Below are 15,176 nucleotides of genomic sequence, written 5' to 3'. Positions count from 1 at the left end.
TCAAAAGCTATGTGTGGCCTTCATCCATATACATTGACTATGCCTGTTCACTTACTATAAAAGTAAGTGAAACAAAGAAGCCAGAGATCCTGCCACTATCAACAGTAAATGTTCTTTTGACCAGTATCAATGATGCTGCTTGCATCCTTTCCTGATCTTCAATGTTCAAACAGACACTGAGTTGAGATGCCTACACCAAGTTGATGAGCCTTCCAGAAAGAAACTTTCCAGCTTCTTGAATCTTTGTTTGCATGCACGGTGAGAGAGTCATGGACTTGAACTTTTTATTAAGAAAGTCTTAATTACTCTTAGTTGTCTAGGGGTAGATAGTCTGCAATTTCTCTAAATGAAATCTGTGTAGATTTTTAGTCAGTGATCTGCAATGCTACTTCATAAACTTTGAAAATGCATCTAATTTTCTTGAATCATAAAGCAACTGTTAAAATTAATTATGTTTTAATTGATAAATACCTCATTAAAATTTTTATCTTTAGATTACATTTAATGTATCCTTGTTCTTACTAAAAATGAATTCTGATCGACAATAGTTTGCATAATTAATAAATTGTAGTGTTGAAGGTTCCTATTATTCCTACAGCACTCAATATATGACAAAATAAAATATAAATGAATATATAGTACTCTTATTTGAAGTGCTGTATCCTTTAGGTTTTTATTCAGGGGGTAAGGAGGCAGTTGGCCTGGCAGCTGCTTCCTGTTCTTTTGGGCTTCCAGTTCAATCAGAACTGGACCAGAATTCAATGCCATCAGGCTTCACTTGTAACTACTCAGGATTTTAACCCTATTTTATATCCCCTCCCAACTCACCTAACCAAGTTACTGCAATGAAGTCCTCCTTCTGGAACCCTACAATCATGAGTCCTAGGGCTGTAAGTCTGGCCATCAGATGTCACCATTGTGCAATGACTGGGACTCCCTTCCCTGTCCCACCAGGAAAAAAAATCTATCACTATATATATATATATATTTTATTTTATTATTTTTTTTTTTTTTGGAATGCAAGATATACAGTATGCAGTACATGAGTCTGAGTTCTCCCTACGGGGAGGAATTTGCAGCAAGTCAGATCTTACAAATTATGATTAAATTTTGCCATGACACCCCGACCTACCTTCTCATCTGAAAGATGACATTTTCTGCAGTATAATTAGGGTCTTTTGTTTTCAGTTTATACTGATTTTCACACATACATTCCTGGATTTTTCCAAAATTGAATCACTTTAAACCAATTTTCATCCTCATTTTAGGAAGATTAGAGAGCAGCACCAGAGCTGCAGACTGCAGTGTCTCAAGGCCTCCAGCAACTGCTGGAAGTCAGTGTGGGCCAAAGCAACTACAGCTTTTCAAGGCCTGCTCCCCATCAATGAAAGTGCTCGCCCTTCAGTGCTACTGATGTGGTGTTTCATGTCCCACCTCCTCCTCCCACCAAGCAACAAAAGTGCCTGCTGTTTGGTACTGCCAATGCAGCATTTGAAGCAGGCCATGCCCACCCGAAGCACTTCCCAGCAGGATCCCTGGCCCTACACAAAAGCAGAAGTGCAACGTTGCAGAGCATGGGAGCCTCAGTAAGCATACTGCCAAAGGAGAGAAGAGAAACGTGGAGCACCCACTAGTAAGGATGAACGCTGTTGAAATGGGGAGGAGGAGGGAGTGTGAGAGAAAGGCACATGTTAAGTAGGGGATGGGGCAGAGATAGGCATACTGCTGAGTGGGTGAGTGGGAGAATCTGCTTAATATTGTTTTATTGTCCTGGCTTTTGTCCACCAAAATAAACTCCGATATTTACCAAGAAAAATGAGTCACATTTTTCCACTGATTTTTTCCTGTTTTTGTTCTTGTCTTAATAAACCCTCATAAATACCCAGAAAAAATTAAAAAAATAAAAATCTAAAATGAAGGTCCTTAAGTATAGTGCATCCTGGAGTCCTGATTCAGTACTGGCTCAGAAAGTCCTACTAAGCTATGTATACCATGTTGCTTTGATGAAGTGGTAGAAACATACAGATATTGTGAATAAAATTTTTAGTGGCCAGCAGCAGCATGCAGGCCCACAGATACATGCAAACTAATTTTCAAAAGGAAAATCCCACTGGCTGTAGTTTTGCCGAGTTTCATTTACCCCATATGTTTTGCAGGTTCAAATTATGCAAGTTAAAAGTGGGAGAAGCAGGCATTGTGATTTTAAAATGAAATCCCCAAGCTTGCTTTTCGGGCCCTTCCTCTTTTCAACACAAAAGGCCTGGGGTAAATTTTAAAAGGTTTTTTTTCTGTCCGTTTATCTGCAGATATCCCTTTGAAAATTGCCCTCTGTATGATATTTACAAAATCTCTTTTTTTTTTCAATCACTGCACATGATGCTTCTAAAATAAATATTGGACATTACCTCTTGCTTCTTTTCACTGATTTGTTCTGCCACGGTGGATCAATGACAATGACATCATATTTTTTGCTACCTGGAAGAAAGCACAACTTCTGAAACAGCTCTCTTTGCATCTGCTGCACAACCTTGCAAACAAATATACTAAAACTAGGAAATGTACCACAAATAGGAGGTCAGCTACAAGAAAAGCAGGAAGGAAAACAATAAGGGTTCAGCATTTGAGCTATCACATAGTAGATGTTGTGGACACGGGGCTAGTGGACCCTTGGGCCGACCTGCAGGAGACTTGGGAAGAACTTTACTGGTCTCGACTGAACAGGCCGGGAGGCAGACTTCAGGCAGGCAGGTAGAAGCGGTTTCACCCTGGAAGCTGGTACTCCCCCAGGAGAAGCCCTTGGGAGTCCAGCCGCTGGGACTTAGGAGATTCACCCTGGAAGTCGGAGCCCCCCCAGGAATCCGACTTAGGCTGTAGACAGGCTGGAACCCGGCTTGGGCTGTAGACAGGCTGGAACCCGGCTTGGGCTGTAGGCTGGCAGGAACCCGGCTTGGGCTGTAGACAGAATGGAACCCGGCTTGGGCTGTAGACAGGCTGGAACCCGGCTTGGGCTGTAGGCTGGCAAGAACCCGGCTTAGGCTGTAGACAGGCTGGAACCCGGCTTGGGCTGTAGGCTGGCAGGAACCCGGCTTGGGCTGTAGACAGGCTGGAATCCGGCTTGGGCTGTAGGCTGGCAGGAACCCGGCTTGGGCTGTAGACAGGCTGGAATCCGGCTTGGGCTGTAGGCTGGCAGGAACCCGGCTTGGGCTGGCTGGCAAGAACCCGGCTTGGGCTGAAGACAGGCTGGAACCTGGCTTGGGCTGGCTGGCAGGAACCCGGCTTGGGCTGAAGACAGGCTGGAACCCGGTTTGGGCTGGCTGGCAAGAACCCGGCTTGGGCTGAAGACAGTCTGGCAGACAGGAACCGGCAGACAGGCAGGCAGGAACGGAGTAGTCAAACCGCTGGCTGACTTTGGAGCTCAAGGCAACGGGGGACCGAAGGAACCCTGTTGCAAGGCACTGGTCGGGTGCCTGCGGTGGCCTTAAGTAGGCCGTGGCGTCTGACGTCAGACTCGGGGCAGAGCCACCCTCTGGCAGGAAACTGTCTAGAAAAGTGCGGGGCGCTCGCGTGCCTAGAGGCAGGCCCACAATGGTGTCTCCCCCGCAGGGACGCCCAGATCCTGACTTTGCTTTGTTCCCAGCCGGCAGGAACCCTTGAGGTAAGAACCGGGACGTGAGCTTCACGGACCGGACCGCAACAGTACCCTCTCCTTTATGCCCCCTCTTAGCAGGTCCAGATTTACCTGGATGTTCCTGATGGAAGGTTTTGAGCAGATCCTTATCTAGGATGTTGCGGGCAGGCTCCCGGGTATTCTCTTCGGGACCGCAGTTCTCCCAGGAGATCAGATACTCCCACCGACGCTGATTAAAGCGGACATCAAGGATCTCTCGGACTTGGTAAGTTATTTCTCCTGGCACCGAGGGATCTGATGTCGGGTGCCTTCGAGTGGTACCTGGAGAGGACAAGAGGCTTCAAGAGGGAAACGTGAAAAACTTTATGGATACGCATGGAGGTGGGCACGAGTAGCAGGTAGGAGACGGCTCCGATGCACTCGGCCACACGGAAGGGTCCACAGAACCGCGGGGCAAGTCTGCGAGATGGGGTCTGGAACTGCAGGTTCTTGGTGCTCAACCATACCCGATCCCCGGGTAAAAAGGCAGGAGCTGGTTGACGATGTTTATTGACCCACCGTCGAGTAGCAAGGGCGGCTTTCTTCAAATTCTTCTGGATTGAGGTCCATAAGGAACGCAGCTGGCGAGCAGAGAGTTGTACGGCAGGCACAGAGCTAGGATCCGGCGAGGGCAGAGGAGGCCGGAGTTGCCTCCCATAAACTAGTAGGAAGGGGGAGCTTCCTGTGGCAGAGTGGACGTGGTTGTTATAGGAGAATTCTGCCCATGGGAGCAGCTCAGCCCAGTTATCCTGTCTCTCGTTCACGAAAGAACGTAGGAAAGTCTTAAGCGTGCGATTCGTGCGTTCCGTCTGCCCGTTGTTTTGAGGATGAAATGCGGTGGACTGGCTAAGCTGAATGCGGAAGTGTTTACATAAGGCTCTCCAGTAGCAGGCGGTAAATTGCGGGCCCCGATCCGATCCGATATCTTGGGGGAGGCCATGGAGCCTAAATATGTGTTGAGTAAAGAGCTTGGCAAGTTCCGGGGCAGATGGCAGGGCTGGCAGGGGAATGAAATGAGCCATTTTAGAAAAACGGTCGACGGTGACCCATACGACCGAGTTTCCCTTAGACGTAGGAAGATCTGTGATAAAATCGTTGGAGATGTGCGTCCACGGCTCCACCGGGACGAGCAATGGCTGGAGGAACCCTCGGGGTTTGCCCCCTAGTGGCTTCTGTAGTGCGCAAACAGGACAGGAGTCAACAAAAAGGCGCACATCCCTTCTGGCCACCAATAAAATCGGGTAACAAGGTCCAGGGTGGCAGCTCGGCCAGCGTGTCCTCCCGTGAGGGACTCATGAGCCCAAGACAAAACTGCCCGATGGGACTTCCGAGGAACCACAGTCTTGGGTTCGGGATGCGGCGTCGTGGAGGCTAAGCTGACCTTCCGGGGATCCAAGATCGATGGGAAAGCTCCCAAGGATTCGTCAGGTTCTGAAGGTTGAGACAGGCCCTCAACTCGAGCGTGTTGGACTGGGCTTTCGACTATGCACTCTGACCTAGTGCAATTTCCCGGTAAAGACAGGGGGCACGCACCTCCCCGGCTGAGGGGAGTGCCTGGCCGAAGGTCCCTGGGGAGATAGTACGATGACCTGTCTGCTTCGGTCTTGAATGGAGCATCTGTGACTTCCTCACAAATGGTGGGCGTACCTGGTACAGTATGCGAAGGCCGATGAGCAGGCGGCCTAGGAAGCGTCATACAGTGTTTAATACAGAAAGGACTCCAGTCGGTGATCTGCATAGTAGACCACTGGATGGTAGGTGAGTGTCGTCAAAGCCAGGGTAGTCCGAACACCAGGGGGTGGATAGCCTTTTCCAGTACTAAGAAGGCTATCTCCTCCACATGGATCGCCCCTGTGCGGACCGTCAGCAGGACCGTGGAGGTCAGGATTCTCATCCCGGGAGACGAGTACCTTGGATGGAAGTGATCTGTAACGGAACCTCTCGTTCCACGGTTGGGATTCCCAGCTGGGTAACTAGTTGTTCCTGGATTATGTTACCCTCTGCCCCCGAATCCAGGAAGGCTGAAGTTTCCAAGGTCCCTCTTGGGTATTCCAGGACGACCGGAAAGGTACCATGGGGAGCAGTTGTACAACCTAGGAGGAGCTCCCCCCAACCTCCTAGGCCTTGGCGTTTCCCACCCACTCTTGGCAATGTGCCAAAAAGTGACCCTTTTGGCCACAATACAGTCATAAGCCTAGCGAGCATCGACGCTATCTCTCCTCCTTGGAGAGCGGTGCCCGGCCCAGTTGCATAGACTCAGGCAGGGGCCTCAGTGCGAGGAACTCTTAGTGGCGGAGGTATCCGAGATGAAGCGCGGGACGGGCTAGATCTCCTCTGGCGGGATTCCTGTGCCTTTTGCTGCAAGCGTCGGTCGACCCGGGCAGCCATCTCTATCAGAGCATTGAGGTCTTCGGGGATCTCCCGGGCTGCGATCTCATCCTTGATTCGTCCAGAAAGGCCTTCCAGGAAGATTGCCCGGAGACTCCCATCCTGCCACTCCACCTCTTGGGCGAGGGTTCTAAATTCCATGGCATACTCGGCCAAGGGGCGAGTCCCTTGACGCAGCTGCAGAAGGTCAGAGGTGGCAGTGGCCCGGTGGGCTGGTTCGTCAAATGCCTGCTTAAAGATGAGGATAAACCACTGTAGGTCATTTAGTGCAGGATCATTATTCTCCCACAAGGGAGAGGCCCAAACCAGGGCCCTCCCATCTAGTAGAGACAGAATGTACGCGACCTTGACGGAATCGGCAGGGAACTGTCGGGGCAGTAGCGAGAAGCGGATGAAACATTGGTTTAAAAATCCTCGACAAGTCCTGGTATCTACGGCATAGCGTGAAGGTGCTGGTAGTTGAGTCGCCGAGGCGGCAGTTAAGGCAGAATCTGCATCCGCCACAGGCCAGGGAGGGACATCCAACGCATCCATTCTGGCGGCTAATTGCCCCAGAGAACCAGCAAGGGCGTCCAGGTACTGCTGTTGTTGCTGCAATTGTTGACATAACCCCGGACGATCCTGGGACTGTGGGGCATCTGCCGAGTCCATGGCCTTGCAATCTGTTGTGGACACGGGGCTAGTGGACCCTTGGGCCGACCTGCAGGAGACTTGGGAAGAACTTCACTGGTCTCGACTGAACAGGCCGGGAGGCAGACTTCAGGCAGGCGGGTAGAAGCGGTTTCACCCTGGAAGCTGGTACTCCCCCGGGAGAAGCCCTTGGGAGTCCAGCCGCTGGGACTTAGGAGATTCACCCTGGAAGTCGGAGCCCCCCCGGGAAGAGCCCGTAGGGGCCCGACCGCTGGGACTTAGGTGAGGCGGTTGATGGCGAGGAAACGGACAGGAATCCGACTTAGGCTGTAGGTAGGCAGGAACCCGGCTTGGGCTGTGGCAGGCAGGAACCCGGCTTGGGCTGTAGACAGGCTGGAACCCGGCTTGGGCTGAAGACAGGCTGGAACCTGGCTTGGGCTGGTTGGCAGGAACCCGGCTTGGGCTGAAGACAGGCCGGCAGACAGGAACCGGCAGGCAGGCAGGCAGGAACGGAGTAGTCAAACCGCTGGCTGACTCTGGAGCTCAAGGCAACGGGGGACCGAAGGAACCCTGTTGCAAGGCACTGGTCGGGTGCCTGCGGTGGCCTTAAGTAGGCCGCGGCGTCTGACGTCAGACTCGGGGCGGAGCCACCCTCCAACGGGAAACTGTCTAGAAAAGCGCGGGGTGCTCGCGCGCGCACGCACCTAGAGGCAGGCCCGCATTGGCGTCTCCCCCGTGGGGACGCCCAGATCCTGACTCTGCTTTGTTCCCAGCCGGCAGGAACCCTTGAGGTAGGGACCAGGACATGAGCTTCACGGACTAGACTGCAATAGTAGAAGCATAAACATTAAAATCTGGCAGGTAGAATTAAACAGGTAATATTAATGCTTTGTTAGTTGGGAAGGAACAGCAGTGGATTTACCAGTGGAATACAGTTTACCCGAAGGGGGTTAAACAAGGAAGTAGATTGGGGTGCTTGTTAGTCCTGTCTCGCACACTGTATTTATGTATTGTTTGATAGCTGTATTGATCAATGTCATTTGGATAGTTCACTGTTTTAAACCCAATAAGTTTGGCTGTTTTTTATTCCGCTAGAGCGTTCATGCCAGTTCAAGAGCCATTTGTAAACATGATAGAGGTAGGGGTTGATGTTAAACTAAGTAAAATAATGTTGTATTTTATTTTTAGTTTTAGTTTCACATAATAGTGTAAGTTGATCAAGTTCTTTAGTTTTGTTTTAGATCACATAACTCTTGAGACAGGTGACAGAAGGTCACCGAAACATTGGCCAATGTCGGGGGTTTGATAAGAATATAAAAAGATAAGTGCGATAAGTAGTTTGCTCTTTTTCTCAAAAACATTTTTTGTTAGAGATATACACATATAGATATTTGGAAAGATATTAAAAGGTATTTTTGATGTAAAGTATTGAACCGGTGGATGAGGAATTGTTAACGCTGGTCTCTGAAGACTGCTTAAGGCCCACTGCGTGGCGTAAGGCAGCAGATTACATCGTTTGCACAACATTCTAACACTGCTTCAGTATTTGTTTAGTTCATTGCTGTACTTTTGATGTTATTATATTTATGTATTCTCTCTTTGTTTTTGTTTACTTTAGGTAGAATGCATGCCAGTCCCTGGTGCAAACATACTCACAGGTTATGGTGAATCAGTTATTTACTCTTTCAGATAAAGAACTAGAGGGCACTCCATGAACTTAGCAAGTAGTACATTTAAAATAAATCGGAGAAAATTCTTTTTCACTCAATGCACAATTAAGCTCTGGAATTCATTGCCAGAGGATGTGGTTAAGGCAGTTAGCATAGCTGGCTTTAAAAGGTTTGGGCAAGTTCTTGGAGAGGAAGCCCATAAACTACTATTAATTAAGTTGACTTGGGAATAGCCACTGCTTATTACTGGCATTAGTAGTATGGGATCTGCTTAATGTTTGGGTCCTTGCCAAATACTTGTAAAGTGGATTGACCACTGTTGGAAACAGAATGCTAGGCTTGATGGACCCTTGGTCGGACCAATATGTTATGTTCAAATTAATGAACATGTTTTACAGACTCTGGTAGTGTTGCGCTGATGGTGGACCCTTGGCCCAAGGTGGGGTTGGTGCAACCCACAGGGCAAGCCCTTCGGGTCCCCATCGTCGGTTGGCGGAGCTGGCTAGGAGACGGAGGCCAACCAGAGCTTCGCCAATGCCAGCCCACGTTCCCCTTAGGTTGAGCCCTCGGGTGCCGGGGCCGGCTGGACTTAGGCAGGCCTCCGTGAGATGACTCCCAATAGATGTAAACAAGGGTACACCAGAAACCAGCAGAGGTATTGGAAGACCGAGGATGGTCCGGACAAGGCAGGGTTCCAAAGACCCAGACGCCAACAGGAACAACAGAGAACAGGGGATGTCCAGGTAAAGATAGGCCAAAGCCTGGAAGGCCAGGTCCATAGGAGACAAGGAGAGTCCAAGGCAAGCTGGAGTCAGGGCAGGCGGCTGGAAGACCCAGTACCAGGAGCAATGCAGAAGTCAGAGCCAGGAGATAGATCAGACGTGGTCCAGACGAGACGGAGGTCAATACCAGAGAATCAGTCCAAGCGTAGTCCAGGCGATGCAGTAGTCAATACCAGAGAATCAGTCCAAGCGTAGTCCAGGCGATGCAGGGGTCAATACCAGAGAATCAGTCCGAGGAACGAGGAGCAGACAAGGGAACACGCAGGGACAGGAACCAGGAACGATGACAGGAACTGAAGACAGGAACAGGAACCAGGAAAGAGTAACTAGTATGTGAGCAATCGTGGAGACCCGTTGCCAAGGCAGGGAACAAGTGGCTGGGCCCTGCCTTTTATACAGAGGCCCAGTGATGTCATCATCCGGGGCCGCGGGCTACTTTCCCACCATGGCCCCTTTAAAAGAGCGCAAGTTGCAAGCGTGCGCGCCTAAGCCGGAACCCGGAGGAAGGAGGGCGGTGACGACACTCCACAGCTCGCGCGGGGAGGCCCGTCGGGCAACAGGAGGAACCGTGCGGGAGTCAGAAGCGAGAGAGGTGGCTGCATGCGCTCGGGGACAGAGGCGGCTGCCCACCACCGTGAGCGAAGGTGAACCGAAGCTGGCAGCTGAGCTCCCAGGGTGAGTAGGCCCGGGCATGGGTCTTGCATGGCCGGGACACGTAAAAGGTAGATCATGTAATTACTACGTTAAATACTGAATACATTCTTGCGATATAAGATCAGGTTTTTTTTTAATCAGATGCATGCATTCAGTATAGGAGTTGCATCTCAATTTTGACAAAAAGTGGGGGCAAAGCTACAAATAACCAAACCATATCAAAAATGGAGAAATTACTTATCTGATAATTTTGTTTTTCTTAGTGTAGACAGATGGACTCAGGCCCAGTGGGATGTATAAAATCTACTCCTGAACAGGGCAGGAGGCTACCCACAGTCCAGTCAACAATGCACATGCAAAAGCTGCGTCCTCCTGGGCCTGCACATCCAGACGATAAAACCTGGAAATGGTGTGTAAGGAGGACCAAGTCATAGCTCGGCAAATGTCAACAGGAGACAACAACGTAACCTCCACCTATCACAATGCTTGAGCTCTAGTGGAATAAGCCCTAACCTGAGTAGGCAATGGCTGTTCAGCATCCACATACGCGGCCGTGACTACCTCCTTAATCCAGTGAGCTATCGTAGCCAGCGAAGCTGGTTCGCCAGCTTCCTTCCACCATGAAGGACAAACAGACGATCCGACTTTCGAAAAAGGTTCAAAAACCTCTAGATACTGCACGACATGTCTCTTGATATCCAAGGAACACAGGAGGTGATAATCCTCCACGTTCCTGACCTTATCCAGGGATCGCAAAGAAATGGACTGATTTAATGGAAACTCAGAAATCACCTTAGATAAGAAGGATGGAACAGTACACAACTGCAACTTCCTTGGAGGCACCCGAAGGAAAACTCCCAGCAAGACAAGACCTGCAACTTGGAAATGTGACGCGCAGGACATATAGTCACTAGGAACACTGTCTTCAGGGTCAATAATCGCAAGGAAAGGCTATGCAGCGGTCAAAATGTAGTGCCCGCCAAAAAATCCAGTACCAAGTTAAGACTCCACAAAGGAACTGAAAACCGCAAGGGAGGCTGAAGGTGCTTCACTCCCTTCAAGAAACAGGCCACATCAGGATGGGACGATAGGGAGACACCACTTACCATGCCTCTGAAATATGTAAGAGCCGCAACCTGAACCTTCAAGAAATTAAGGAATTATTCAGCCCATCCTGCTAAAAATCCAGTATAAGTGGGATTTTAACCGAACGGGGAAGAACACCGTGCTCCTTGCACCAGACCTCAAACACTCTCCAAACCCTTACATATGCTAGAGAAGTGGAGAACTTCCAAGCGCGGAGTAAGGTAGCAATCACTGCAGAAGAATATCCACGCTTCAACAGGCAAGCCCTCTCAAGGGCCAAACTTTAAGACAGAACCACAGCCCTCAGCTGGAGGAGCCTCAGAAGCGTAGACTTTGCTGCCTGCTTCTTCTGCGGGAAATGGCAAGGAGACACCATGAACACATCCCGAGGAATACTGAGAAACTCCAGCGCATATCCTTCCCATATCACTTCCAGGACCCCTTGATCCAATGTGATCTTGATCCACCTCTGATAAAAGAAAGATAGGTGTCCACCTATCTTCTCCTCCAGAAGGTGGGTCTCAATCTTTCATTGGGAAGCTCAGGACAGGCCACCACCCGAGCCTGCTCCTCTCTTGGACTGTCGGGGACGAAACGACTAAGACCTACCAAAAGGTCAGGTTCTCTGAAAGGGAGGAGGATCATGCTGTGACTGAACCCTGCAGCCAATTGTAGGAGGCAGGGCTTCTATGGGGAGGCAGAGCTACGGTGGGCACTGGGCAATTGCTTCAATTACCTCCCCCCTAACGACAGCCCTGCATATGAGTACCACCTTTCTTTCTAGAAAAAGCACTGAGAAGGCCTATACTTGATTTCTGAGGTGGATTCTTGCTAAGCTTTTCCTCCTGCGCCACCGTCCTGGGCTCCTCCCTCGGCTCGGGTCAGCACTCCCCGCGCGGTCAACGTCGGCCCATCGGGGCCAGGGGAGGTGGACCCGTGACAAGCCTCCCACGAGGCCACCGAGGCGATCTCATAAAAAAAAAAAAGCAAGCTGCGTTTTAAATTCAGACGGCAGACGGAAACAAAACAAGCTTGAAACGAAAACAAAAAAGGAAGGGAACCGGTAAGCCCGCCCCGCAAGCCCCGACATCTCCCTCGGCTCCCCAGAGCCCTTTAAAGGGCTGAGACGGCTCCAGGCTCACCCTTTTCCTCCTGCGCCGCCGTCCTGCGCTCCTCCCTCGGCTCGGGTCGGCCCTCCCCGCGCGGTCGGCGTCAGCCCATCGGGGCCAGGGGAGGTGGACCCGTGACAAGTCTCCCGTGAGGCCACCGAGGCGATCTCATAAAAAAAAAAAGCTGCGTTTTAAATTCGGACAGCAGACGGAAACAAAACAAGCTTGAAACGAAAACAAAAAAGGAAGGGAACCGGTAAGCCCGCCCCGGAAGCCCCAACGTCTTCCTCGGCTTCCCAGAGCCCTTTAAAGGGCTGAGACGGCTCCAGGCGTCGCGCGACAAAGGGGCCTGCCCCTTTGTGCGCCCCTTCGTGCGCACCAGATCATAGAAATAGAAGCCACCCACGCTAACTCCTTCTGGTATTCCACCCTCTCCTAACCTAAGCGCTCCTACAACAGCTCTCCTCAAACATTCATCCAGCCACTCCAGCATTCATCCAGCCACTCCAGCATCCAGCATCCATCCAGCCACCCCAGCATTCGTCCAGCAACTCCAGCATCCAGCATTCATCCAGCCACTCCAGCATTCGTCCAGCCACTCCAGCAGTCATCCAGTCACTCCATCATCCAGCATTCGTCCAGCCACTCCAGCAATCATCCAGACACCCCAGCATCCAGCAGTCATCCAGCCACTCCAGCATTCATCCAGCCACCCCAGCATTCATCCAGCAACTCCAGCATTCGTCCAGCCACTCCAGCATCCAGCATTCATCCAGCCACTCCAGCATTCGTCCAACCACTCCAGCATTCGTCCAGCCACTCCAGCATTCATCCAGCCACTCCAGCATTCATCCAGCCACTCCAGCAGTCATCCAGCCACTCCAGCAGTCATCTAGCCACTCCAGCAGTCATCTAGCCACTCCAGCATTCATCCAGCCACCCCAGCATTCGTCCAGCAACTCCAGCATCCAGCATTCATCCAGCCACTCCAGCATTCGTCCAACCACTCCAGCATTCATCCTGCCACTCCAGTATTCATCCTGCCACTCCAGTATTCATCCTGCCACTCCAGCATCCAGCATTCATCCAGCCACTCCAGCATTCATCCAGCCACTCCAGCATCCAGCATTCGTCCAGCCACCCCAGCATTCGCCCAGCCTCTCCAGCATTTACAGCAGTATCTCTACTCCCTCGTAACATATTTCCCATCAACTGCACCACAAAGATGCACCTTTGCACCATACCCACAATCTGGAACAAACTCAGAATGCACACAAAACCTGCATATCATCACGTTGCACAACAACAAAGGCTAATCCCAATAATGATATCGCCAATTACACAAATCCTAGGTCTCTCTCTGTTTACTCTAACTCTATTCAATGCTCAGTCGCTCTCCAAAAAAACACACATCCTCAATGATTATCTTATAGAAGTCAACCCTGACATCTGTGCAATCACAGAAACATGGTTAAAACATACAGATACTGTACTAACAAACCAGCTTCCCACGCAATCTTATGACCTCTTCTCAGTCCCCAGACCCAAAAAAAGAGGTGGAGGGCTCCTCCTGGCAGCAAAAAAAGGACTAGGCATAACTTTACAACATACAAACACCTCCACCAAACTAGAATTCTCTCTCTTTAAATCTGAACAACTCCAATTAGCCCTCATCTACGCCCCATCAGGAACCTTAGAATCAGACCCCTCTCCTTTGATTGAGCTTATAGCCAAACACATTAACGCCGACAAACCCGCAATAATCCTAGGAGACTTTAACCTGCATGTGGATGCTTCTCCACAATCCATCAACTGCGTAACAGTTCTCTCCTCACTCAGTCACTCGGGTTTCACTCAAATTGTCAACAGCCCCACCCACAAGGCAGGCCATACATTGGACCTCATCTTCATTAACGATAGCTTTACCATCTACTCCAATCCCACCTGCTCTCCAGTTCCCTGGTCAAACCACCGGGTCATCTACACGACCCTTAAGATAAAAAATCCACCACCTCATGTCTTCACCAAATCCACCATCCATTTCAGCAAACCATGTTCACTAGACCTACTCAGCGAAAAGATCCCAAGCACTAAACCAACTAGACCTCACAGACGCAACCACAGCAACCACCTCATGGATCAATCTCAACAATAAAATTGCAGATAAAATCTGCCCAACTTCAACCAAAACCATATAACCTGCATTGGACAACAGAAAACCTTGGTTTACCCCTGAACTTAAATCCCTCAAGCAAACACTAAGAAATAAAGAACAAAGCTGGAGAAAAAACTTGACCACTTCGTCACATACTATCTACAAATCCCTTCTCAACACATACAGGAACGCCATCCTTAGAACCAAAAAATCCACAACTTCATTTTTGACTCAAAGGCACTTTTCTCCTACGTCTCTTCACTTACCAAACCATCTCCTCCCTCCATTCCAGACCACCAAGCACTCAACAAAGCCAACGAACTCGCCAATTATTTCAAGACAAAAATCTCCAACCTTACCTATTCTCTCACAACCAACAGCCTCCCCCCAATACACCATCTCATAACCCTGCCTCAACAAAACGCTAGTCTCGAGTCATTTGAGCCCACCTCTTCTCTTGAGATAGAAAATACCCTCAAGAAACTCAAACCATCTTCCCACCCATCAGACCCATTACCAACAAACCTGCTCATCGCCATCCCGAACACCATCTCAAAACCAATTTCTGAAATTATTAACACATCTCTATTTCAAGGCTTAGTACCTAACCAGTTAAAATTGGCAATCCTCAAACCTCTGCTAAAAAAACCAAACGCCACTCCATCGGACCCAGCTAACTTCCGACCAATCGCAAACTTACCTCTCATTGCCAAATTGATGGAAAAAATTGTCAACAAGCAACTGTCAGAATATCTGGAAGATCATAACATTCTGTCTCCGGCTCAGTACGGTTTTCGCAAATCCCTAAACACCGAATCTCTCCTACTATCACTCACGGACACCATCCTCGTAAACCTGGAGAAAAAACAATCCTACCTGCTTGTTCTTTTAGATTTGTCTGCAGCTTTTGACACGGTAAAACACACCATACGTATAGACCAACTAGCCAACATAGGCATCAAAGGCTCAGCTCTCAGTTGGTTTCAGTCCTTCCTGAGCAACAGGTTCTATAAAGTCAGGATAAACAACAAGGAA

The 15,176-nt window shown here is 49.8% G+C and overlaps 1 protein-coding gene across 4 annotated transcripts in view; it reads right to left on the bottom strand.

Moving 5' to 3' along the window:
* METTL4 (methyltransferase like 4) overlaps positions 1-15,176 on the bottom strand; it is an 86,092-nt gene that overhangs the window by 43,407 nt on the left and 27,509 nt on the right. For 3 of the 4 annotated variants that reach the window (XM_029591087.1, XM_029591085.1, XM_029591084.1), the window contains exons 4-5: positions 2,406-2,475; positions 829-942 (exon numbers count right to left, since the gene is read on the bottom strand). In XM_029591087.1, coding sequence (XP_029446947.1) covers positions 829-942; positions 2,406-2,475 — 184 coding nt within the window. The remainder of the gene's footprint in view (positions 1-828; positions 943-2,405; positions 2,476-15,176) is intronic. The other variant, XM_029591086.1, reaches the window with a different exon arrangement.

This window comes from Rhinatrema bivittatum, chromosome 2 (genome assembly GCF_901001135.1).
Source record: "Rhinatrema bivittatum chromosome 2, aRhiBiv1.1, whole genome shotgun sequence".
In the NCBI taxonomy this organism is placed as follows: Eukaryota; Metazoa; Chordata; class Amphibia; order Gymnophiona; family Rhinatrematidae; genus Rhinatrema; species Rhinatrema bivittatum.
The sequence above is the reverse complement of the archived record's forward strand: the minus strand, read 5'-3'. Positions and strand labels throughout refer to the sequence as shown.